General features: G+C 38.7%; 1 protein-coding gene across 4 annotated transcripts in view; it reads left to right on the top strand.

The window, feature by feature from the left end:
• The window catches only part of LOC136347948 (lachesin-like), a 48,459-nt gene extending 25,427 nt beyond the window's left edge, over positions 1–23,032 (top strand). Inside the window, exons 3-10 of one of the 4 annotated variants that reach the window (XR_010733552.1) lie at positions 3,786–3,895; positions 7,122–7,307; positions 9,233–9,422; positions 13,624–13,752; positions 14,142–14,261; positions 20,807–20,977; positions 21,032–21,793; positions 21,860–22,163. Coding sequence is in view for 3 of the 4 variants with exons in the window: in XM_066298388.1 (XP_066154485.1) it covers positions 3,786–3,895; positions 7,122–7,307; positions 9,233–9,422; positions 13,624–13,752; positions 14,142–14,261; positions 20,807–20,977; positions 22,048–22,325 (1,184 nt within the window). In the remaining variant the exon portion in view is untranslated. Of the gene's footprint in view, positions 1–3,785; positions 3,896–7,121; positions 7,308–9,232; positions 9,423–13,623; positions 13,753–14,141; positions 14,262–20,806; positions 20,978–21,031 lie in introns of all 4 variants that reach the window. The other 3 variants (XM_066298388.1, XM_066298390.1, XM_066298389.1) reach the window with 3 other exon arrangements.
• The last annotated feature ends 2,911 nt before the right edge of the window (positions 23,033–25,943 follow it).

Raw genomic sequence — 25,943 nt, 5'->3', positions numbered from 1 at the left:
ATGGAGCTTCTTATCCAAGATTACCAGATTTATAATTGATTTGATTGGATAATTGCCCAAAGTGCTAACGTCAGCTATAATGAAACATCGCAGGACGTTGTAATGGCTCTTGAATGTTTAAGGGAATTTCCAAGTCTCCATCTGAGTTTAGCTCAAAACTTCTGAGATGTCGTTATTAGATAGCATTGCAACGTTTGTTAAAATGCATGGCATTCATTTTCGCTGGAAAAAACGAAACTACAAATTGGGAGAACCGTAAGTTCGTAGCCTGAGGAATCTCGTAATTTGAGGAATCTCTAGATTCGCTTCCGGAAAAATGTTTTCATTTTAGCATGGAGATAATTAAGGCGACTTACATAGAGAACTCAAAATACAATTTAATTATGAAAAACGAAAGAAAACATTCTTTTAGAGGAATGCTATTCTTTCCTCCTACATCTTCAACAAGTACAGGGACAGCTTATTAAAAGTTAAACAAAAGTTTTAAAGAATTTCGTTCTTTTCTACAATTCCCCGAAATTTACTTTAATTAAAATCTCGAAACGGCCTGTTTATTTAGGCGTAATATTTTTTGAAATCGGCCGTATTGAATCTTGATTTTCTAATACAGGGAATCATGTGAGATCATTATGAAACAGTGTTATCACCTCGTGAATGGATTTTTAAATTTCAAATTAAGTTTTATTTACATAAATGAAAGGTAATGGAGATGGAACAGTCGCCCCCTTCCATGGTAGTGAAGTTCCACTGCTACATTTATACCATCGCCCGAACTACCAGATTAATTAGGGAGAGGAGTTTTCAAACTTGGAGATTTTTTATTGAGGGGATGGAGTCGTCAAGTTGGATCAAACCCTTTGGACTTATAACCTTTAGACATCTTTGTTGTCCGTAATTTGGACGAAACATTCCAAAATCCAATTGTACAATAAGAGGTTGCGTCAAACTAAATTAACAGACTGATCAAGGGGAAAAGTTTTTAAACTTCCTGTTTTGCATATCGAGACGATGGGGTCTTTAAGGATTTATGTGTCTTGTGTCACACAATTACTATACATTTTCGCTCAGTATTCAGGCAAAAATCTTCAAAACTTCACTGTATAATAAGAGTTACTATGCCTTTACTAACAAACCGATCAAGGCAGAGAGTTTTCAAACTTTATATATAAATTAAGAAGATGGAGTTTTAGAGCTGGATTTTAGTCGGAGATTTATTTGGGCATTCATGGCACCAATTCTCGTTGTATATGCTGATGGTCTCTCAGTAGCGGTGAGGGCTAAGACCAGGGAGCCAGTGATGAATATTGCGAGCAGGGCACTCGATAGAATTATCTGGATGCTTGAAGACATGGACCTTACTTGATTCTGAAATAGCGTTTGGCTGTCATTGTATTTTACAGCATAGGAGACAGTTTCTATAGAATTAGTATTGGTGATAGATGGTTCACCACCAATAGATTATCTAGTATAAGTTTTAGTGGAAAAGAGAGAAGAACTAATGAGAAGGAGAAAAAATACAAATGAGGTAGCGAAAGAAAAAGTTTTAGGCAGTTTTAAACTAGATCGCTATAACATGAGGGTTTAACACAAGGACTGAAATAGTATGGACGGTGTAATTTCCGCAGTATGCAAGCAATAACGGACTCAGTTGGTAGTTATCTGACGCGCATGAGGAATCAGTTAAGTCTAGTGGCATCCGGGATATCCAGATAATGTCCGAGTTTGTAGAGTTGAGATCCGCCAATTGATAATTGAATGCGAGAAAAAATTCTGTGAAGTCATGGTAATTTAACTCACTTCATTGTGGCTTCAAGAGATAAAAACCGGCTTTTCCGAGCTTTCAGACATCTTCCACATCACCCCCAACTAAAAGAATGATCTATGCGGTAAATTCAAGATGCCTTAGAAATAATTATTCGCCTCTCACCCCGTTCCAGAGATTCCGACCGTCTGCATTTATCAAAAACCGAGCCCATGACACTTCAATAATGTAATTAAATCCACAAAACCTTCTCGGCTGAATTATTGCCGGCCATATTATAATTTTGATTCGCCTCTTTCTCCAGGGGCTGCGGTTCAAGTTAAAAATTAATTATCCCCCAATTTATATTGCCCCCGCCTTAATCCGGTGGTAAGTTCTATTATCACTGGATCGTTTAAATTCGGTGGTCGGATCGAATTTTTGAAAGTGCAATTTAAGTTCTTCTTAATTCGATTCTTAATTTAGATGTGGAAATCGCTAAAAAAATTAAGTCATTAAGAGCACTCTATGGTATTTCTAATTTAGCTTCGAGCCACGGACCCTTTTGTGACCGTCTTCATTTCTGACCTTATAATAAAGGCATTATATCATATTTCATTAAGTCGCAAAACACAATTCCAGTGTACATTTTCGCATTTACACCCGAAAAATGGCTCGGAATGAAGGGAGCAACAGACGACAAAAACTACGCCTGGAAACGAGGTTTTTGTTCCCAAATATACAACGGGACAGGGGCAAAAACATACGACAGTGTTATATATATTACCTCTTGCTATTACTTGAATAAAAATTAGAAGGGAGCATTTTTGCAACAGGTTTCAAAAGGAAAACTCCATCCCTAATTAACTTTTGAATAATTTATCATCTGTTTTTGTTTCCGCATTTTATATTATACATATATGCATATGGAACTTGTACAACAGCAAGAGACGGGAGGTCACAAAAATTCATAATTAATGCGGATGACCGACATAATGGACTTTTAACTCAGTAGAACAAGAAAATGTATATGAAAAACTATGTTGTTGAATAATAAATACGCAGTGTAAGTACCCCTAAAGGAAACCCGCATATTTTTCAATTTTTGAAGTTTACTTGGAGAGTTCTGGAATTTTCTATAGAATAAAATTTTAAAACTTCCTGATTGAATCGAACACCAAAATGCATAGGAATTAGAACTCCAGTTTTAACCCTTCAAACACCCGAATTAGAAAAATCGACAGAATTTCAAAACTCTTCCCCTCGATCGGTCTGTTACTTGGAGTTTCGCGCGTATCTAGTGCAGAAGCACATTTTTCATGTTTTTTTTCCCGAATCGAGGAAACAAATCACGTGTAAAAATGTTGATTCAAATGACCCAAATGTCTCTTGACGACCCCGTCTCCTCAGCATAGAAAATATCAATTCTAGAAACTCTTCCCCTTAATCAGCTAGTTGGTCGGGGTTTTGACGGTTTCACTATGGAATTAGAAATGGAATTCAAGAGACCTCTCTTTGTTTTCCACTAACGTAGATTAGATTAATGCTGTTTACGCGCGGACAGGATATGACCCTTCATGTTAAAGGTGTTGGAAGACCTCTGAGTGCGAGGCTTTTATCTTCTTCTTTCTCTTTTGCAATCTTCGTCATCATTTCTGTTATCACCTCAATGTAAAACAGATTACAAAATACTGTGTGGAATACGAATCCTTAGCAAATCTTAAAATAAATTCCCAACAAGTTAGATGACTTGAATAGATTGCTGGAATGTCCTGAGTACGAAGCTGGAGAAACGTAAAAAAGTGAAGCTAATAGTGAAAATTTGCATAATATCTCTTTATTTATGAATATATATTACCTCGGATGACCCTAAGATAGTTTCTAACTGCTCCCTTGAAGCAAAATATTACTCATGCAGAATTTATTAATTCGAAAGGTCCATATTTCAAGCAATTTATCCTAAAGGACCTTTCACAAAACTGTAATCACCACCATTCCCCCATTCTAATCTGAAACTGCCTCTAATAAGTTTCTATTGTTTTAGGTTACACTGCATTTCAGCCGGAGTTCGCTGAACCTATTAAGAATATGTCGATTCCTATAGGGAGGGATGCAACATTCCAATGCGTAGTCCATCACTTGGGAGGATACAGGGTAAGTAGATCTTTAATTCCGTTTAAAAAAAAATGCTAAAGAATGCACTGAAGTTAGACCAGGAGAGAAATCCATTTTTGGACCCGTCAGCCAAGCGTGGAGCTTTTGCTGATGGAGCAACGCCGTTGACAAATCTGAAATCACACACGTGCTCTTCTGTTGTAAGGGTTACAAATAACCTTTCCGAAAACAAATTTTAAAGCATCCAAAAGCTGGTCAAGATACTAAACAGGCGCGGTGTTGTAATAACGGTGGAGATATGACAAATCGCTGAAAGGCGCCGCAAACTCCAGATCATTTATAACACGCAGCTGCTCGAGTTATAATCGGGAGCAGATCGTGACTGCCTTTGGAGACCTTTGCTATTTCTGTTCAGTCTATTAAAGCTCTGGAAAGGTCCAAAATTTATCCAGATTTTACCCTGGAACCTGCCCTCTTCTTCCTATATTAATTTGAACAATTCAAACTGCACTTTCAATTATAATTTTCCGGCCACCGACCTGCACATGCAGCTTTTCCATATTTACAATACGAAATTTAATCATAATGTGCCTCGACATGTCCGAAACTATAATTTCACCAACGAATTCCCATTTTGCCCACCTTGCTTACAGACAATATTACATTAGTAAGTCAGATTCCCTTAACACTGTTTAATTTAGCCGACAACACGCAAATATTATCACATTGGTACTCGCATTGAATATGTTCTCTAAGCAAGATATGATATTTGGGGATTCAGAAATAGATATTTGCGATGTGCAGACAATGAGCAGATAAACAGGATTATTTTTGATTAAAACGAAATCGATATGGTTGAATCACGCGTTTTTCTGTAAGAACCGCGAAGAATCTCGGAGAACGTCTGGAAGACCTAGAAACGTTCAATTTGCAGCATCAAAGGAAATTCTGGTAGTTTTCTGAAAAATTTTTATCACACGGAGATCAACGGAACTACCTGCAAGATTGACGAAAAAAATGTTGAAAAGTTCTAAAGAGATTCTTCAAGTCAGGTTCCTATAAACTGTTGAAAAACACGTTGGTGCTTCTATCAAAAATTCCGAATAGGATCAGAAATTTGAATTTTCGACCAAATCGTCACACAATGTATGCTTATGAGGCGAATTTGAAGAAAATTCCGTAGTGAATGAGAACACAGGAAGTTCACTAAAAAGCTATAAATATTTAGAATATAGTCAATAAATGGCAACACTGCCGACGACTTGACAGCAAATCCTAACTTATGAGCTTAGAATTATGAAGACAAAAGACTGTTGCAGTGTTGCTGCTTGACGAAATTTATGTTTAGGTTGGGGGCAAATGGGAATGGGCATGTTTCATTGTAGATCTAATGTTAAAAAATGAAACCGTGAAACGAGATTAAAACGTTTTAAATTTTTTTAAGGAGCAAATTACACAAATCTTCAGGTTTCTGGCTTTTTGATGTTATTGAAAATGAATGTCCCAAAGCACTTGCCAAGAGACCTAAAACTTCAAATATCTGCGTTGCAATAATGAAATAGTAATATTATTCTGATGAGTTTGTATTAGTTCTTAATAAAGGTTTTGAAAACAAGAAAATCCCGAACTCAGATACATAATTTAAATCAATCGAGGTATACGATGGAAGTAAAATATTAAAGTTAATTAAAAAGTTGGAAAGTAGATTAGAAACTCGATAAAAGTTATTTAATTCCGTGCCTTTTTTGGCCCTATAGAAATATTAAATCCCTGCTAGTTGTACCATCAGTACTCTTTTTAGTATGCTCTACCAGAGGGGCTCAATGATAATTCAAACCAAATGCGGCCGAAATTCTTGCATTTGTCGTTTCACGGTAACATTCTCTCGTTAAACTTATCCGAAGCTAAAATTCAAATTCGAATAATCCGAGATTCAAGGGACGTCATACAAAGCACTTTTTAAGAACATTTCCACGAACGAATTTGTTATTCGGGAAGCGTCTACTGAAACATGTTTGTGCATCTGTCACTTTTGTATTAGCAAGCGAACTAAGTATAATACGAAAGAAATAAGAAATATTATATATTCGTGTTAAGACGCCTTTTTGTCCTGTTTCTGCTTGTTTTTCCCGATGTGTGTATGAGCTGCGGAAAGCCCAGATGTGTTTTACTTGGCCCTGTTTCAGAAACTTATGATGGAGTTTATATTGCAGCTTTGTAATTCTCACAGCTTTATCAACTACACAGTAGCCCCAATTTGTCTTCCGAAGAGAGGAGATATATCACTAATACACCAGAGAGAATTTTAGCTCAATATGGGATTATTTGAAGTCCTGGCTCCCATACATCTAAAGTATGGAATCGAGATGAATTTTATATTATGTGTACTACCCATTTCCTGTCACTTTTGCGGCATTAATTCCTGTAACGTCCAATTTTCCAGACAACAACCAACGATTTCACCCACCTGTTCCTAATCCTAATTGCATTTACTGCCACTTACATGGACACAAGGGAATTATTATTGAATTAAGCGATAAAAACGGCCTTGAAAGAGTAATTACCACCTTCTGGGGAATTCTTGAAGGATGAGCCCATTCGTATCGGTAAATCATGGCGGTAAAATTACGAATAATGGGTGAAAATTTGAAACAAAAGGATACAAGGAATATGCATTTCGAGTATGGAACGACACATCAATCTTCTTTTTCCATAAACCGGGTTATGCTTTTGCCATTATTTAGGTGAAGCCATCAGCGGCACTGTAGCATATTGAAAGTTCTCAAAAGACCCTATATTTCATGTTCTTCTCGATGTTACTTACTTTATGTTGATAAAATACCTGCCGTAAATCATATGGTGCTAACATCTTTTTCTGGTTATAATATTTGATGCCATCGCGTGCAGGGGGGTACACTATATTGATTTTATTCGAACTGATATTTCGTTGAGGAAGGGTTGCCCTGTACATATGTATTGTTTTCGTAAAGTTGATTGCTTCAAATGATAAACCATGTAAATTTACACTCATTTTTGGCCGCATCACAAGTTTTTAAAACCGCAAAAGCCGCTTTTAAGATGGTTATGCGCCTTTGTGTTAAGGAAAAATTTCTAGCTCAAGTGAATACTCAGAGATGGCGCCGAAAGTATGATCGATAAGAATGGGCCCAAAAGGTCACGTTCGCCATTCTGTCGAGAAACGACCCTGTGCTTTTAAATCACTATTTTAACCATCTAAAGTGACTTTTTACCTTTTCTCTTCTAGGTTGGATGGGTAAAAGCCGACACTAAAGCAATACAAGCGATCCACGACCACGTGATCACCCACAATCCTCGCATATCCGTATCTCATAACGACCATTCAACTTGGAACTTACATATCAAAAGCGTCCAAGAAGAGGACAGGGGGCAGTACATGTGCCAAATCAACACCGATCCCATGAAGAGCCAAGTAAGTGTCATTTAAACATCAAATCTATGAGTTCCCAGCCGGGAGCCTTGATAAATTTCTCTAATTTCGACGTTTTCTCTAAACTTTGGAATAACAATTTTAAAAAGACAAATCGAACAACCGAGTTTTAAATGGAACGTAAATTAGGCACACAATTTTTAATTTAAAATACAAATTACCTTTCCGTGAACATAAGTTTTCACGAAATTGCATTTACATAAAATATTAAAAATCTTATTTGGGAAACGTTGCTTGCTTTAGCATTCTTTCTGCTTGTTTTTTCGGAATAAAGTAAAAATACGTATTGTTCTAATTTCGGTCTTATTAGAAAATCAAAAACATGGTAGTTGAATTTAGTAATGCATTTCTAAACGTGACAACGCTGCAATAGTCTTTTGTCTCTGTAACTCAAAAGCTGACTGGCTGAAATCTCTTACGGTGTTGCCACTTATTGAGTCTGAAAATGAACCTTCCTTTCTCGCAGTTTATTTTAAATTCCGAGCTTCTATGATGTATTATTATTGCAGTGATTTTATTGATTTTGGTTCCTGCTGCCCCGAATATTTTCCCATGCGTCCTTATTTTCTTAAGCATGAAACAAAAATTCCTGAATACCAACCCTCGATTTTTGTCCGCACGATCGAGTGGGAAACGCTAAAATAACTGTAAATTAAATCAGGGTTTGCAGGTGAAATTTCTCAGGCCTTAGTTCTTTTTTTGAATAACACCATGCTTAGGGCAGCAAATCAATAAAAAAACACACCTTTTTCATTTTTTTTTAAGTTTTAAACAATATATCGAATCAAAAACCGTCCTGGCCAGGCTAATTTGGTGAATTAGCTGGTGCTTTGAATTCGTTCCACCTATTGCGCGTTGAATGGAATGGAAAATATCGACGAGCTCGATATAATAACAGTCATATTCGCTATTTTTATTCGGTGTTTGCTATCCAAATGTGCCTACAGTAATTGAATGGAAAAACTTGAATGCAACGGTAAATTTTATGGTTAAAAAATAGAAAAAGTAGAAATAGTTTAAGTTTTCAAACCTATTTGTTACCTCGAAAGATCATTTTGTAGGGCTCTAGAATATTTGCATGTAACAGGTTTTTTCATCTTCAAGAAGCTAAAGAAACTTTTACGCTTCATTGTGTCAAGAAAAAAATTACAATTTGAAGCGAATGTACAGAGATGATTCCAAACAAAAAAAAAATATCGATAATAAGGAACTGGAATACTGCATTCGCCATTCTGTAGAGAAACGCACCAGCAGCGTCTCCTACGTTCTATCGCTCATCCAATTTTTTTCGGAGAAAGTTCTTCGGTAGTTTCTTTCGAATTTCCTCGTCGAACTGAAACAACGAACGCCGCAACGAAACCTTTTTGAAATTAAATACTACGTCCTTTAGCTCCTTCGAGTCTCGCGCTAATAAAGGGCCAGATCAGATGGAAACTCAACACAGTCCAGATTAAACGGGTCAACGTTGACCACTAAACTTCGATAAACTACGCCCGACTATAAATTAGCTTACTACCGACATCCATTATTAAGGAAACACATTGAAGGGACTGTCATTTGCCAGGTGCTTTAGTTTTGGAAAACCGATTTTATTTGGCAAATTGCTCCCTCCAATTCCCGGCTTAACGCATTAAGCGTCGGACCCAAAATTGGGAGTTCTAAAGGACCACCTTAAAGAGTGGCTATCAGACACCAGTGTCTGCCGTGGTCACATAGCAGAATTTTCAATCAGAGGGCCAGATCAGCTAGAATTTATGGAGAAAAATTGACGAGCGTGAAAAGATTTCAGGCGGACACCGCGAGCTTCATTTCCAACACGAGTCATTGCGGCTTCACCTACCTAGCAGACACCGGCGTCTGTTATGAACCAAATGTTCGATGGGTTAAAAGCCGAATTTATTTTTCAGGTGGGATCTTTGGACGTTTCGGTTCCACCGGACTTCACTGAAGAAACCTCAGGTGATCTGGGAGTTCCTGAGGGGGGTACCGTTAAGCTGACTTGTAGGGCCAAAGGACATCCAGTGCCCTACGTGCAGTGGAGAAGGGAGGACGGAAAAGACATTATTATAAGGGAACCTGCAGGGACTAAAACTAAAGGTATAAATCTGGTTGGTTTTTGCTTTGGGGGGTGATAAATGTGTGAATTAGGATGTAGCTTTCGCAATTTTAATCAAAACTATTCGGAGAGGAATAAATTTAATTAGAGGCGTCATATTGGCCATAGCATTTTACTAGAGCCTCGCTCTCCCCAGCAATAACAACTCTTATACAGCTCGTCTGGGTGTTGTAGTTGGTAATTCTATAAATTGGGGCCCTTCCTCCGTTTTTAGATTGCCCTAATTTGTGGCTGGAGTATATTATTACAGTTTTAATTACCGCTGCTCTAGAAATTCTAGACTTTTAGTCCATCTTCAGGTTCAATCTTTTTACGTGGCCGTTAAGGCCTGAATGGCTTTCAGTCGTTTTTCCACTGATCTCGCAACCAATATACTTAGCTTTCGACATACAGAAAAGCAATAAAGGGCTTCGAAAGATTCAAAACCGATCTCGCAGATTCCCTCAGGAGCTGTTCTCGCGTGCTACAATAAAACATATTATTGGAAGGAGCTATGACCTTAAAACCACCTTAATTATACCGAAAAATCAAGATCTCTTTTTCACTCTTCCCCTTCAAATCTCATCCCTCAGCGATGATAAACCTTTCATCTCCCAATATTTTTATTATCGTCCCAGATCAAACAAGATCATATTGATTTAACACTCAATAGAAATATACGATACGCCGAAAGCTAAGGGTTTCATGAGAAATGTGTATGGCATATATTTAGTAGTTCTTTTGGAAGATCGTTGTGGCGTAGCCGAGTCGTGTTTGCCTTTGGCAAATACTTTTTTAGAGGGTTATTAAGGGAGGAGTTTGAATATTTATGAAATCGGTGATACTACAAAATTTTCTTAATTAGAGACAGATTATGGAGAGTTTCGGTTTAAGGCATGCTTGTAGAACGGATCTGAAAAATCGTTATTCATTGCTTCATTAACTGGAGAGATGATGAATATATAAATAAATATTAATTAAATAAATATTTGCATGTGATCTTTAAGGAAAAGTTAAGGGTTGCAAGCAAATTACGTCGAAACTCAGGTCAATTCAGGCTCTTCTGGTTGCGGGGAAAACCCATACGCAATTCGACTCATTTGGGGTCAATTCTGACAAAATTGAAACCTAAAAAATCCAATCCAAAACAATTCAGGTGACAGGAAAAACACGACCAAACTTGAGATAATTTAGAGTGCTGAAAATCAAATTTAATGTTAAGTTTAGGTTCCTGGAAAATCAGATTTGCCTTCAATTATCCTCCTGGGAAATTGTGACGAGATTCCAATACCTTCGAATAATCCCCGAAGCTGGAAAAACTTTAATGCAACTTCAATGAGGTGAAACCTGTGAGAAACTTGAAGTAGGCTATAAAGTAAACGGCAACACTGTGCCTTGGTTGACAGCACCCGCTGGCCTATTAGCTTCAAGTACCGATGACAAACGCCTGCGGCGACGTTGCCGCTATTGCAAGTTGATACTGTGTTCCCAGAAAAAGGGGAATTTGCTGCTTGTTTTCAATAGGTCTTTACACCTGAATTATCAGCAATTACAGTAATAACTAGATTTAAGGAACATAAACGAGCTTCAAACTCTGAAGGATCAATTACATAGTTTAATGAGGCGAAATAAAAAGACCACGTTTTCCAAGTTGAACGGAATGATTCCCTCGGCTAATGCAGTTTCGACAAATGAGAAACTCGACGAGGTTTTAATTAAAATAACTGTAGTTTCCATGGCGCCATTCAATTCTTGTTTCGCAACGAACACATATTCCAAACATTCGCCAAAAAAAACGAATGAGATACTTCAAAGGTATAATGTTGCATTTGGCACCGATTTTATGTCTGTCTCAAATTATATGTGAGTGGAAGGTCATAAAAAGAATTACCATTCCATGGAAGTGGAAGGTTGCTTGGGGATTTTATGGAGGTATTAAATCAGGAAAATTCTTTTATTTCTAACAATGGCTTGTATCTTCGCTAAAAACGATGTTTCGGATAAAAAAACTTGTTGCGTTATTAATTAAGCCAACTGACCATTAACAGATCATGCAGTTGAGGATAAATTCCCCTCTAAAAACAAGGATTTTTTTGCTCCTCTCCTCTGCGGGCATTTATTTTTCCATTAAAACAATATTGCATTCGGGTAGTGATGAGAATTATATCGAACTGGTCCGGATATTTAGGTCGCATTTGATCTGGCGATACTTAAAAAGCATAATTTATGAAAAGAGTTGAAGACATATTTTCCCCATTTATTCAAATAACGGGCTGTTCGCGTTTAAATTTTCCAGCAATAAATACGTGTTCGAAACCTGGAAGAACGCATGGTTAGGAGGGTTACCTATGCATTAATTGCGTTTCATAACGATGCGATAAGCCTGTTCGCACTAAGCTGAACAAAAGGCGAACTAACATCACCTTTCGAAACCTATTTAGATAACGACTGTTCAGGCCATTGATATCCGCCAATACACGATGTAAAGAAAGTGAGAAATATATTGTAGAAGTTGGAAACGACCTAGAATAGTCCCTGAGGAGCAGTTCTCCCTGGCTATAATAACACTTTAAGATGCTTATGTGACTTTCCTCGAATTTATCAGAAGGATTATTGAGTTTCTAACAATTTGCCCCGAAAACCATGCAGATGTCCTTTAAAAAACGCAATAATTCAGCTCGATAAGAGGCGTGAACAGGATGAGACATAAAACCGAAAAATCAATAAAATGCTACTTTTCGGTGATAAAATACACGTTGAAGGGACTGATAACACATCCCTGAAACATGTAAATAGGGATGACCGTCGTAAGCGTTGAAAGAAACTCGTCAACCTCGCTCTTCGAGTTCCAGATAAGGGCGGAGGAGCTATCTTTCCATTCAAATTTTACCCAATATACTTATGTAGGTTCTCGGTGCCGAGGGCAATAAAGTGCATTGCATTATTTATATCAGATTATTTTGTGTGTGTTACGTGACCAATGTGGCAGAAAATGGAATATGAGAAACGCTTGACGGCAAATGAAAAGCGTTGACTGGCATCAGGTTAATTCCGGTTATCCATCAATCCGCAATGTATCAAACTGCATCTTAACAATGCAGGGATAGTCGTGAACTAAGCTGCATCCACGCTAACCGGAACTAGCCGAATGGTCGCTTTGAGAGGGGAAATGGATACAGGTCTGTTTCAAAATTTTAAAGTCTCTTTCGACCGCGAAATATACAGTACCTCTTTCGCTGCTGTGCACATGGAGTTTTAGTGAGCGCGGGCAAAGGGCAATTAGACGATTGATAAGTGCGAGAGGGACAGGCACAAAAAGGGCTTGTTTTTCAATTGATCCGTTTTAAAAATAGCATTTTTGCTATGATGTTTGTAGAGACAAGTCGATATTAAAATATATCATGGAATTTGTTATCGAAGAACGCATTCAACTTCGCATGCATGTGCGTAATTTGCGTCCTCCGAAATGACGTAGAACTACACCCGTCCCCAGATTAAGGCGTACTGCCCGCGAGTCAACGACGCTAGCCGATCATTGACAGCGAAAGGAGAAACGACTGCCTGTCTCTCTCGCACTTGTCAACCGCCTAATTGCCTCCTGGTTGCACTCACTGAAGCTGCATGTGCAGCGAAACAGGTACTGCATCGTGTGTGGAAATCACCATCAATTAGGTCCATCTGACGTTCTCAAGATACCTCTCTCCTAGTGTCTCTTCCTGACTCCCTGCCAGTTTCTGTCCTGCTAAAGTTTCTGGATTCATCAAAGTTGTTCAGGCAAATTCCGTGCCTGTCCACCTCCAAAAGAGCAGCCAATAGACAAATGAAAGATCGCGAATCCTATCTAATACAAACAGTTGCGAATTAAACTAAGTTTGGCAGGGGTCAAACCATTATATCATCTGCTTGAAAACTTAGCTGCAAAGGGTCGACCAAAGATAGGCATTAAGGTCCAACATAACCGTCCCTCCTTTATCTCACTTACCACATCATATTTCAGCTTGCTGGTGCATAACTTAAACAATAGTGCATTTTGGAGTTCGTGGATTTGCAGTAGCTCGAGTTTGCCTAATTTATTATTTATAAACGTGTATCTAATTAATTCAGAATTTATTTACAGGGGAAATCTCTGTTGGAAAACGCTGCATTTCCTCTCCTTCTAGCTAATAACAGAAAGGTTCGTAAACCGTATTTTTATCTTTCCAGTAACGTCGTATCAAGGTGAGACGCTGCAACTGTGGAAGATATCCAGGACGGAAATGGGCGCTTATATGTGCATCGCATCCAATGGCGTTCCCCCGACAGTCAGTAAAAGGGTCATGGTTAACGTTCACTGTAAGATTTTCATTTTTATTTATTCATGTGCCACTCAAGGGCCGTAATAACAAAATGCGGCCTTTGTTTTACAAGACGTTTTACGGTTCTTTGCTTCCACAATTAAAGCTAGCACATGCTTGAACTTTACGATATGCGCATGCAGCTTCAGCCATCTGGTTCCAAGATGTACATTTCAACAACATTAAAGCGTGATAGAATTGGGTTTAATGCGAACCATGATTGCCAGACCGTTTTTGATATTCAAACGAACGTCTGAGGTCAAAAACTAAATTTTTAAACCCCCTTGGTAGCACTGGAACCTCCTCCGGTACATCTAGGAGGCAAACCTGGCGAATTTTATCTACTTTTAAGCAAAATTTTGTTTGCAAAATTGCACTTCCTTCCAGTTCATCCCGTAATTAGCGTGCCAAATCAACTAGTTGGGGCGCCCTTGGGGACTGACGTTACGTTGGAGTGCTACGTGGAGGCCTTTCCTAAGTCTATCAATTATTGGGTGCGAGATACAGGTAACTGCAATGATGTCTTTAAGTGCTTCTGAGCAGGCAGCGATTTCCCAAAGTTTTTCCTAGTCCCGATACTCACCCCTGAAGCTTCAAAATTCTATTTTTTTAAATTACGTTTAGTGAATTTCTAGAAAATTACGCATGCAGAAACCGTAAAACTGTATAATTTTGAATCAAAATCTGGGGCAATTTCATAAATGAAATTCTGCGTGTAATTCTGAATATTCTATATACAAAGCATCATTCATAAGCTACAAACACTTTCTACTTCCAAAAAAGAGCTGAAGCTTCCTCCGATCCCGGTATTATGTTACAGTTTCAAATTCCTCACATCTGAATCTTTTCACATTAAGCGCGGTATATTTTTATACCAGTGAATTCTATATGAAATTTTGGATGTAGCTCCAGGAGCGTTACCTCGAAAGTAGTCCCGAAGCTTTAACAACAGAATGATAGCGAGTTCCCTCTTCGTAGACGTCTCCTAATTCTCAGCTTTCATTGCCGGTTTCTGGTTCAATTTTACATTACTCTCTTTCTTCCTTCAAATTTTTCTTTGATTTGAGTTGCTTCGCTATCCTTGGTTTCGAAAACTATATCCCTCCCATCAAAGCTCGAACTTTATTTTCCGGTCCAACCACCCTATTAGTCGGCTTCATTCGGGGGATTTGAACGTTCAGCACTAAATTTTCATTATTTAAAAACCTGAAGCTCAGTAAAGCTGCAGTGTTACGTACAGGATGTAGGTAGGTATAGGGTTCGTGGTAACCGTAAGATCTAATCTAAAATAAAGAAGGGAATATACGGGCGTAATAGATTCCGCCGGCCAGAAAAGGAGTGGCTGGAACTAAACTGATAATGGCGGATAATCAAAACTTTATATTTTAGGAGTTCCTGTACATGATTAATGGCGCCAGCACTTTATTCCGATTTCGTCCTTTTAATTCCTAACGCGTCACTTCCTCCAACTAATACCATTAAATATAGAATTGAAAGATAAAAGCAAATTAAAGGCCTATGCGGTTAATATTGGGAATAGATGAAGGTTGATGTCTGACACTGGCTGCGCCTCTTTACATTATCGAAAGGTCATGAAATGCCCTTTCTATTAGGCAAATTCGATTAAGCACTTTCTTACAAAATCCCAAATTGTATGAGGGGTTCAAACTTAATTTCACCCTCGTTTTGTATATATCAAGGACTTCCTGCGACTTTGGAGTAATGTACGGGGGATATCTTTTAAGCAAACTTTACCTAACAGCTCTCAGTTCGAAAACTAAGCTAATTATTCAAATATATGCCAGCTATATTGAGTGGTTGGGTGCACATTCACACAATACATACCAGACCGCTCTGTAATTAAGTATAGTATTCCCGGGGTATCATCAGTTACTGGTTTTCCATTGGAGTTGTTTATTACCGGTAAATTTACCGTCTACTTAACTTTATAGTTCTACTACCAATTTAGCTACTCCGTTTCTGTTTTGCTTCCGATGCATTATCAGCGCATTCAGCAAATAGGAAAATTATTCCATTCACCGCTCATATCTTCTGAAAATTGGAAGTCCTCAAGTTTAATTAGTTTATTCCACGCCAACTAGCTCTCAGATAACTTAACTAAAGTCGCATAAGCAAGCTCTAAGATCAACAGATTTGTTGCTTTCGTATTATTTCAGAATTCCCAGCCTTCATCGCCGTACTTAATGAAGCGATGATTACTTTGTTTACTTATCGATGAGACCCCACCCAATCCTTGTAGTTTGTATCAGCGTAACCTGACTGTCTGATGACAATATCTTTCATTTCCCTTGCCAGTTTATCTCCCACGTTCCCGATTTTCTCAATCATATCTTGTCCGAAATCGTTTATTTCTTAACGCACTTGATCTGTCCTGGGTCCGATGATTTATCATCATAATCATCACGATATCTTTCACATTTGCAGAAAATTGAAAGTTTAATCAGTTTATTCCATTCCAACTGTCTCCTAGACAACTCAACTAAAGTCGCGCAAGCGGGCTCTAGAATCTGCAGATATTTTGTTCCCATATTAGTCCAGAATTCCTGATCTTCATCGTTGCACTTAATACAGCAACAATGACGATGTTTTGTCAAAAATCCAGGCTTTCAATTTATGTAGGGAAAGGAACCCATTTAAGCTTGAATCTACGTTCCCAAACTGTCTAACGGGAACATCTTCGATCTTTCTCGGGTTGCATATTTTATCCGCAGGTTTATCGTCTGTTTTGGAGTCTGTTGATGGGTCAAAAGTCAAGGTTATATCAGAGTGAAAAGGGACCAAAATCGAACAAACATCCATGAAGTTCGGGCTAATTCTGGATATATTAAAGTTCTCCAAGCAAGTTCCATACCTGTCTATGTCCAAAGGCGCGCCCAATATACAAACCAACGATCACGAATCATGTCTTGGCCTGCATGTGGCCGAAGTCGAGCCATTAGAACTTCTGCTTGGCTGCAAAGGGTCGATCATAAATTGCTATATCGACTGGTTATAGACCGTTCTGGAAATAACTATGGTATTCCCACTATATTGTCAGTTACTGGTTCCCGATAAAGGTCTTTTATTACCGAGAAGTTTACCATCTACTTAACTTTAAAGTTCTACTGCAAATTTAGCTATTCAGTTTGTGTTTTAATCTCGACGCATTATCAGTGCATTCAGCAAATAGGAAAATTAAATCTAATTCTGACCGAAATTGGGTTAAGCAAGACATTTGCTTGGAAGTTCTTGCTGAACTCGACACTGGGGAACATTTAAAGTACGGCATGATCGTCAACGAAGACAGATAAAGATAAAACTTTGAAAAGCACGCATTTGCAAACGATTGTGATATTTGCAATACCACAAAGCACTGGGAAGATTCCTTCATTATTCTAGCTAAAATCCGAATATAATGAATCAAAAGCCTGGCAGTGTAAGCTCTGGAGATACTTTGTATTGAAGTTAACCTCAGCTATGCTCTTGAGAGCTGATTAATTTCCATAGTTGCTGCATTAAGGACAAAACTCCGCCTTGGAACCAAACTCGATTTTTGCTGAATGAAAATTACTAATTACATAAAGGTATGATGGAATGGTAAATTCATCCACTCAGTATAACTGACATATTCGGGTAATTAACTTAGTTTCAAACAAAGAGGAGTTGGCCCAAGTTTGCCTAAAACTTATGTGATGCCTACCTGCACTTCATAATCGTAAAGATATGGGAATTTCCTCAAACAATAAGTGTGATTAAAGTTGGATACCTTGTTCGAGGGCACGTTTAAGTTCTGGCAAACTAAAGAAGATAAAGTGTAATACCGTGTTTTTCCATTATAACTAGATTAAGATTTAACGATTGCGGCTTTGCCCAAAAAAAGAAATGCTTAGGAAATTTGCTTTTATGGCGAAATATGGAAACGAATGCATTGAAAATCATAACATGCTTGTTTCTAAATAATATAAAAGAAAGGGCGATATACGATGGACATAAAGGATATTATTTCCGCATAGAAATTGTTTCCTATAGTCAATAAAAATATTATGCTTTCCTTGATTGAATGGAGGATGGTTTTTATTGCAAATTGAACACTTGGGAAATGAATAATGGCGCGATAGTTATTGGTTGCTAATGACAATCTTCATTTATATCACCCTCTTAAGGATATGTGATTGTGACCCTCCCGCGGTCATTTCTAGATCCTAAACAGAGAACAATAAACAAATTTGAATGAATTTTGAGCGTCCCCCTTTCTGGACTTGAACCAAAGCAGTTTAATGAATAAATTTTTTAAATTGGCCAATTCTTGACATATTGATGAAAAAAAAATACAAGTGGCAATCACTCTCGGAGTTTCCGAAATATCGCGGGTTAAAAATCCGAAAACTAGTATTTTCCGGCTCCGGATGATGATTTATCGGTCTGGATGCGTCAGTGTAACAAAACTGACTTTTGCCTAAAAAGTCCAAACTGATCATAGCGATTGAAGAAGTTCCATCGTAATTTCTTCTCTATTGAAAATGCTCACTGCGCTCAACTCTTCGAGCTTCAGTCAATCCGAGCCCCATCCTCCAGTGGTACTGCTGATAGTGCTTCAAATCAGAATAATTTTTTTTTAGTTTTGTGGACGATCCACGCATTTTCTTTGAGCTTATTGGGGCAGTTTGGCTGCGCCAAAAATTGGCATTAACATCTCTGGGAATTCTTTGCAAACCTACAAAATCAGCCTTAAACACTGACCGCTTTAACGAACTTGGAGAAATTTAATATGAAGGCATTACACGAACATAATGGATTCCCCCACAAAGGGATCGGAATGGGAATTACCCCAATAGCAGCTAATACGTTGTAGTCTATAGTTCTTTCTGCAGTCTGCGCAGAATTGTAGCAGTATCTAAAATTTCCGTGCTGTATTAAATGGGGCTTAACTTCGTATTTGCCAAAACCGAGCTTTTTCGGAAACGAAGTGAACGTTGAATGTTCATTGTGTAAACTCGTAATGAAGAATGAAGACTCGCAGAAGTAACTGCTGCTGGTGGTTATTTAATCAGGGGCGGTTAAAAACTCTTAACAGAAGTCGAAACTTTTCATATCGAGATGGAAAAGCCTCTCTTGCAGCAAACTCACGAAAATTACAAATTTCTTGCCCTGATCCATTTATCAAAAGTTAAATGTCTCGACATGCAACTCCATTTTTAATGTCATGTGTTTTTTGCTTGTCCCTTTTTGTTTGCCCAGTTATAGCTACAAACAAATTGCTGTCGCTAAGTCAGCTACGGATGTGGCTGACAGCAGTCAGCACCGAAATTAGGGCCGACGAGGTCCGTATAATAATTGATAATTTTTTATTTGACTTTTATCAGCGATCTGAAAAATTCATCGCGCCCCGCAAGACTATCAATACACGTCTCAATATCAGTTCGTTTAACGTTTTGATAAATGACTGCTTAAGAGAAATTTATAAATCTTCCATGCAAATTACAAATGGAGTATCAATTATATAAATGGGTGCTTGAAGCCTACATTCGATAACCCCAGAGATTACGAGTGGGGAGGATTTTAACTCCGATAAAAAGTCAGATTCTGATGATCCATCACCATCAGTCAAATATCAAAATGCACGCTTTCTTTCACGCACCAACAAGTTATAAATTACCATAATTGGTATTGATGACAATGAGGAGTTGCGTGGAACCTCAACTGGGATTTTTCAACGAGTACTTTTTTGTTTTTCTGGATTTGGCTGCCTTTCCAGAGCAAACAACAATTTTCTGACGCTCCTAATCGACTAACTCTCCCTTCATTCCAGGCGAAATGGAGATCTCCGGCAACGAACACGACGTTCAGTCCGACCTAAACTAACCCGAACTAACCTTTTTTTTTGTTGGCGAAGAAAAACATATTTACGCACACCCGGCTATGATGTTTGGCCAACCAGGTAGTGTGGTACTTGACTTAAACTTTCCCTTTTTCCTCTTCCTGGAACCACTCCCATCAACCATTTCGAGTATTTCTTCAAGGCTACATCCTTACCATCCAGTATCCCTCGATGATGCCCCCCCCCCCCCCGCATATCCTGCTTTCCCTCCTCTCTTCGCCACTCCTCCTTTCACTCCTTTTTTTACCTCGATATTCCCGCCACTACACTCCAGTGTTCTCTACTTGTAATCATGATCCGGTCTATGTTCCCAGTCACAACCTTCACACCCCTTTTCTATTTCTTCTCTATTCTCAAAAATTTCTACGCAGAAATTCTATACAGGGGAATAAGGTATGTTCCATTGTAGACTTGTCAGCACAAATTCAACAGGTATCTTACTCCATCTTTCATAATCTCTTTAAATAACTTGCAAACCTCCTCTCGGACCACCGTTTAACTAATTAAAAAAGTCCTTGTTCCACTTCTCCTAGCAACTCCTGTATATGTGCTCGATTGGCTCCCTTACGAACTGCGGTCCTTTTTTATATATGGTTCAAATCACGTAACTTTTTATTCACGTCACAGAATCTAACAATTGAACGTCGCATTACGTAAAATGACAAGTCATATAAATTTAATATGCTAAAAAAGGATAAAGATATGTGTATTCGAATGTCTAAACATCATCCTATTGTTTCGCACGGTTGCCGCTTAATTTTTTGGCGTTTTGATTTAATTTTTGGCGGTAAAAATTGGTTATTTCAAGAATTAAAATAGTGCTCCTGATTATTATTTATTATCAGCGTTATTATTGCTGTTAACGTAGTGCCCAACTTCTCAAACAGTGTGTATGGAGCTTGTACCGTTCTTGCTACACATTAATGTTGAAAAGATGTGGCATCACCGCTGATACAAAACCTGTGAGGTGCATAACAAGTTACGCAACATGAACCATACCTCCCTTTTTTCTTCCACCAATACGTCTATTGGAGACATTCCTGCTAATGCCGTTATTGTCGCCGTTTTGTACACAGCACTGATTGACAAAGCCAGCCTTCTATCAACTCTCTCCAGCTGGTTCCTCATCTCAACTAACCTGAACTCGTCTGAACTAACTGTCATTTCCTTCCAGGCGAAATGGTGATCTCCAGCAACAAATACGACGTTCAATCCGACAGCAGATCCCCTTTCGAGGTGAAAATGTCGGTGGCAATTAAAAACCTGCAACAAGATGATGCGGGGACCTATCGCTGCATAGCGAAGAACTCCCTGGGCGAGGTGGAAAGCAGTATCCGCTTGTATAGTAAGCCTAATTCACTTTACTCACTCACCAATATGCCCTAAATTCCCCTCGAAGTTTTGGCATTTTATAGGAGTTTGATCCCTCAAGGTACCCATCCAATCTGGATCTAAACACGTAATAAAAAGGCGGTAAACTGCAAAGATGGCATTAGCAGAACCGTCCTAGTTCCTGAATAAAATAGCGTTATAACCCTTCCATTGATATCACTTATACGTAATGTCGAGACTGGGGGAAACTTATGGATGCGAATTCGATGATTTTGTTTTTGGAAGAGGCGCCTGATGGGTCAGGATTTAGGTTGGCTGATTCCGGACTAAATTCCACATTACCCAAAGGAAATTGAGGTATTTCCTTGATGTTAAGTCAGTCAAGAAATACATTTGTGTTGCGAGGATCAACTACTGGATTAGCGCGCAAATCAACGATGAAAATAATTTTCCATGATGGAGTTTCCGAATGAAAAATATCAAATTTTCTCTATGTGCGAATCGCACTTAGGGAGAAGAAGTTTTTAGGCTCTCCTTCATGGATAAAATTTGAAAGGTCTCTGAACGCCAACTAGTTTCCACAGGAAAATTGTGGCGAAATTTCCCTGAATGTTCCAAAATTTGGTTTGCCAAAAGTGAGGGAACTCCAATGATTCGATGTTATATTCTGGGACTTCGTGTCAAAGCGACCGATTTGAAAGTCAGAAATTCTTTTGATAATATGCCGCCGGGGGTTGACGCTGCGTCTGCAGGAACCAGGCTGATGCAATGAAGGCAGGAAAGGTACCTACCGAAAAGGTCTAGCGATTTTACCCAGGCGAAAAAATAAGTAAATTTTCGTTTTTCACACTGATTATAGTTCAGAAACTATAAAGTACGAATCGGAAAATTACAGATCAATTTTGACGCTCTGTATCTCAGAAACGGATGAAAGGAGATTGTATTGGGCCAAGGAACATCTTTTCGAATTTTGCCTAGAGTTAGCAGACGTCTCGCGCATCACTCATCTACCCCTCTTTGAAGCCCCTCAAAGGATCCTTGCGACATCTCTCTCCTCTTAATCTCATGCCGCCTTCCTTCCAGAAATCCCCGGCCCGACCAAAACCACCTACACCGTCCCGATGGACGAAGAAGACTACAACGACCAACTCGGTTCTGCAGAACGCGACCAAGAAGACGACTTCGGAAACAACGTTCTGGATAAGGACAAGCCCTCGGGCCTGTCCACCCAGGAGTCCCTGGGGAAGCTGAACTCCCTGGAAAGAAGCAATCACGTGGCGGATTCCGGGGCTATCTGCCAGAGAGCATACGTAAGACTGTTCCTTGTAGCTTGGGCGTGGTGGATCAAGCAGCAGATGTGATCTAATTTTTTTATGATAGTTTGACAATAAGAGATATTTAAAGAGTAATATCGGCAGCGTTTAATGTTCTTAAGAGCTGTGTTCCCTATACTTGTTAAGCACGTACTAGAGATGAGTTAAGTGTAATGAGTAAATGTTCTGTTTCATATAGATTTGAAGGCCCATTATAAAATTCATGGAGAAGGGATTTTGTTTTTAGTTGACGGTTTGTTTGTTTTCCAGACTTTCGCGTGATTAATTTGAGTCCGTATAACAATGCATTTTTTCCTATTAAAAAACATTCCAGTTGCGAACGTTTTAAATGAATAATATAATGTTTGTTTCCCTTTGATTAATCAAAATAGATTTACCGAAGCATGGTCCTTTAGCTGAAATTTATTAGCGGTTTTGAATAACGCTGTAGAATGATGCGGAAATTATAGTTCGGATATAATACTGGTGATCAACTTGGCGTGAGGCTCTCCCAAATTACAATAAACATGTGTGCATTTTATATTGATTCCTGCAAACAAAATTCGGAATTATCAGAAATTCGGAATTAATTAAAGTTTTCCACACCCCGAAGGCTCACAGACTGGCTTAATATGTAAATATGATGAAATTGTAGATTTTATATAGACGTTATTGATTTATTCGTAGACTTATAAGGCTACTCCTGACATCAGTTATTTCGCAGCATATTTGTTTATATAAAACTATTACAAGTACACGCCAGGGTTTTAATTCCTCTGCCCGTAATTACCCCGGAAGTAATTAGCCATAGTTTTCCCTATATTAAACGCCATCTTAGAAAAAGGGGATTAAGGAACCCTTTAAAATCTGGGCCATTTTTTGCCGGAATTTACTATATCCATTACTAAACTCGCCAGATGGCTGAGTTAGCCATTCGTCTCCGCGAATGCATTTAAAAGCGGGCCCATTCTCTTCGGGCAATTAAAACCTTTATGAAATTTGAAAAAGGGTTTTGTTACAACAGGATCGAGGCATTACGGGAATTAGTCAAATTATTCCACGGGCCATTAAGAGTTATGTAGCGGTTTTATCTTGGGGATGGAAAGAAAATTCAGTTAAGAACAACTGGCGCTAAGTGAGCGGAAAGGGAAGACCGTTCGTGGATGGACTTGTCGTGGCACTCGGTATGCACACCACAAAATCTCACATAAAAACTTCGCAACAGAGGCTGAAAGTTACTCATTAATTCACCGGTTTTACTTGAAAATCACCTTCTCGATGACATCAAAACTAGTCAGTCATCAGTCAACTAATCAGGAAAATTTTGATATAGTGAGGACGTTCCAACCCTCCCGCGAAACTCCGCCATTTACTTTCAATTTGTGAATTCTTGGCCGCCAAGACTACCTTAAATTATATGTCGAAATCGTGATTTGGCGAGGAGGTTCCTCGATGACACCAAAACTCGTCTAGGAGTTGTTTTATTTAGTGAGCAACTTTCAGAGCTCTCACGAACCTGCACCAGTTTCTTTCAGTATGATGAACTCTTGCTCGCCGAGGCCATCTTAAATTTTATACCAAAATCATGGTATAGTGAAGGGGTTCTTCAGTTAGTAACCAGATATGGAGCAAATCGTGACTTACTCGGGAGAAACGTAAACGCTACACCAGTTTTAACAAACCTGTAGGCAGCCCAGTGACGGCGTCAGGTGGCTCAAATGTGGAGTTTCCGAACGCAGGCGGCGAGAACAATTGACAGATCCCCTATGCGGGCAACGAGAAACATCGCTCAACTGTGTTACAGAATGCAAAAAGTTTCCTCAGGTTTTCCTGAAATATTATCTGTCTTTTGTTTTCGCATCGAGAGTATTAATAGACTGCTAAGTGACATTAAAAGGTCGTTTAAGTGAAAAAGACGTAGAGTTTTTGTCATCCGGTTAATCTGATTCTCCTGAAAATTAAATGTTGAGTTTTTGCGTGATCCAGGTGTTATCAAACAATGGTGTCAAATCTGGATACCAGCCAAGAGCTTCATGTTGTAAAAGAGCGACGGCATTGGCTTCTTGCGGCTGGATAAACTCGCTTCCATGCCGCCTATTCAGCACACATTTTCGGGGTAAATGTAGCTGAGAAATCGGTGAAGAATGACCCATCTTAATAGATCATCGAGCTATTGTCCTCCTGCTCTTTTCCGGATCCGACGCCGCTTCCGATTAACGATTAATGTTTTAAAAAGCCACGGGATTCATTATTTACCAAACGTCGTTTAGATTCAGAGCGATACTGATACTGAGTAAATTTCCTGAAGCCCGAAGTGGCGCGATCCTGCCGAAAATGTGGGCAAATTTGACAAATTTCCCAGCTGAATCTTCTCTGGTTAAAATGGCCTTAATAAGTGGTTGCCATTTGCACGTTTTTGTCAGCACAGGAATGTTGACCCGTTTCAGTTCAGACTATGTATTTAAAAAGACTTACTGCGGCTAATTTGCTAAATGGCAGCCAGTTAGGGTAACGGCTCTGGAGCAAGCTCTTAACTCTCCAAAAATTACACAGTTTTTATACTAATATCACACGTTTTATCGTCAGTTCTGCTTAAAATTCATGGATCTTTTGAATAAATCAGGAAGGAGTGAAACAATTAAAGAGCATCAAAAAGCATTCGAATAAATCAAAATTCCCTTCAGCAAAACGCGACGTTGTTGGGCACCACTTTACATCCCTTTTAATTGCCACAATATTTCCAAATACATATCAGATCCGGATTTGAAATTTTATGATCCACACTAACTTAACAATTCTCTCCGCCTTATGCATGTACTCAAATCGGAGGTGACCCCATTATGACCCTCGTCGCAGCAGCAGTGGCAGCAGGTATAAGCCGCCAAAAATAGAAGGCGTATTGTAATACAATTTTTTGCATCCATGACAAATTAATATGGCGAGGATGATCAATCAATCTTCATTGATAGAGGAACATAAGGGACACCACACAAGGGCTCGTTAATAAACTTGATGATGACGTTGAATCCAGCTTTGCACTCTCCACGTAGCGGTTGTGCGGGGTGGCATTTTTTTTTTTACATATAACAGGGGTGTTCTTTGTTTTGGTAATTAAGCGGCCATAGTACTCGATGAAACCACAAAATTACTGGTTTCTGATAATAATTCAGAGAGCGCACTTAAACCACTGAAAAAAATTCAAGGGCGCCGCTGATTTGCGAACAAAAAAGAAACGCAGTAGCTGAGCTCGCCTCCAAACTCCGCGCTCCTCCTGAAGCGGCATTTAGCCAGTTTGATCTTGTCGGTGATCAAAAGATCTATTATGCAGCAATTGCGTTTTCACCGGTCCCCACTTGATTCAACTTCAAGGTGGTTCCCTGTAGCTCCTCGTAAGAAAACCTCTCTGAGCCATGGACCTGAATTTAAACTAGGAAAATTAACGTTTTAAATTAATAAAATAATATTCAAAGTAAAAGCTAAACGGCTTTGTATGGTTACCTACCCTGAGCTCTCAATAACCCTAAAAGTTTGCTTTCAGTTTTACCTTTGCGCGACAATATTGTAAATTATTAACTGAATAACTTTGTTAAAGTAATATTTCGAACTGAAAGGCAAAAAGGGAAAAGTATTTCCTATTAAATTAGCAAAGCAGAGGGCATAATTTTA

Source organism: Euwallacea fornicatus, chromosome 30 (assembly GCF_040115645.1).
Source record: "Euwallacea fornicatus isolate EFF26 chromosome 30, ASM4011564v1, whole genome shotgun sequence".
NCBI lineage: Eukaryota > Metazoa > Arthropoda > Insecta > Coleoptera > Curculionidae > Euwallacea > Euwallacea fornicatus.
This window is presented reverse-complemented; position numbering and strand designations above follow the sequence as displayed.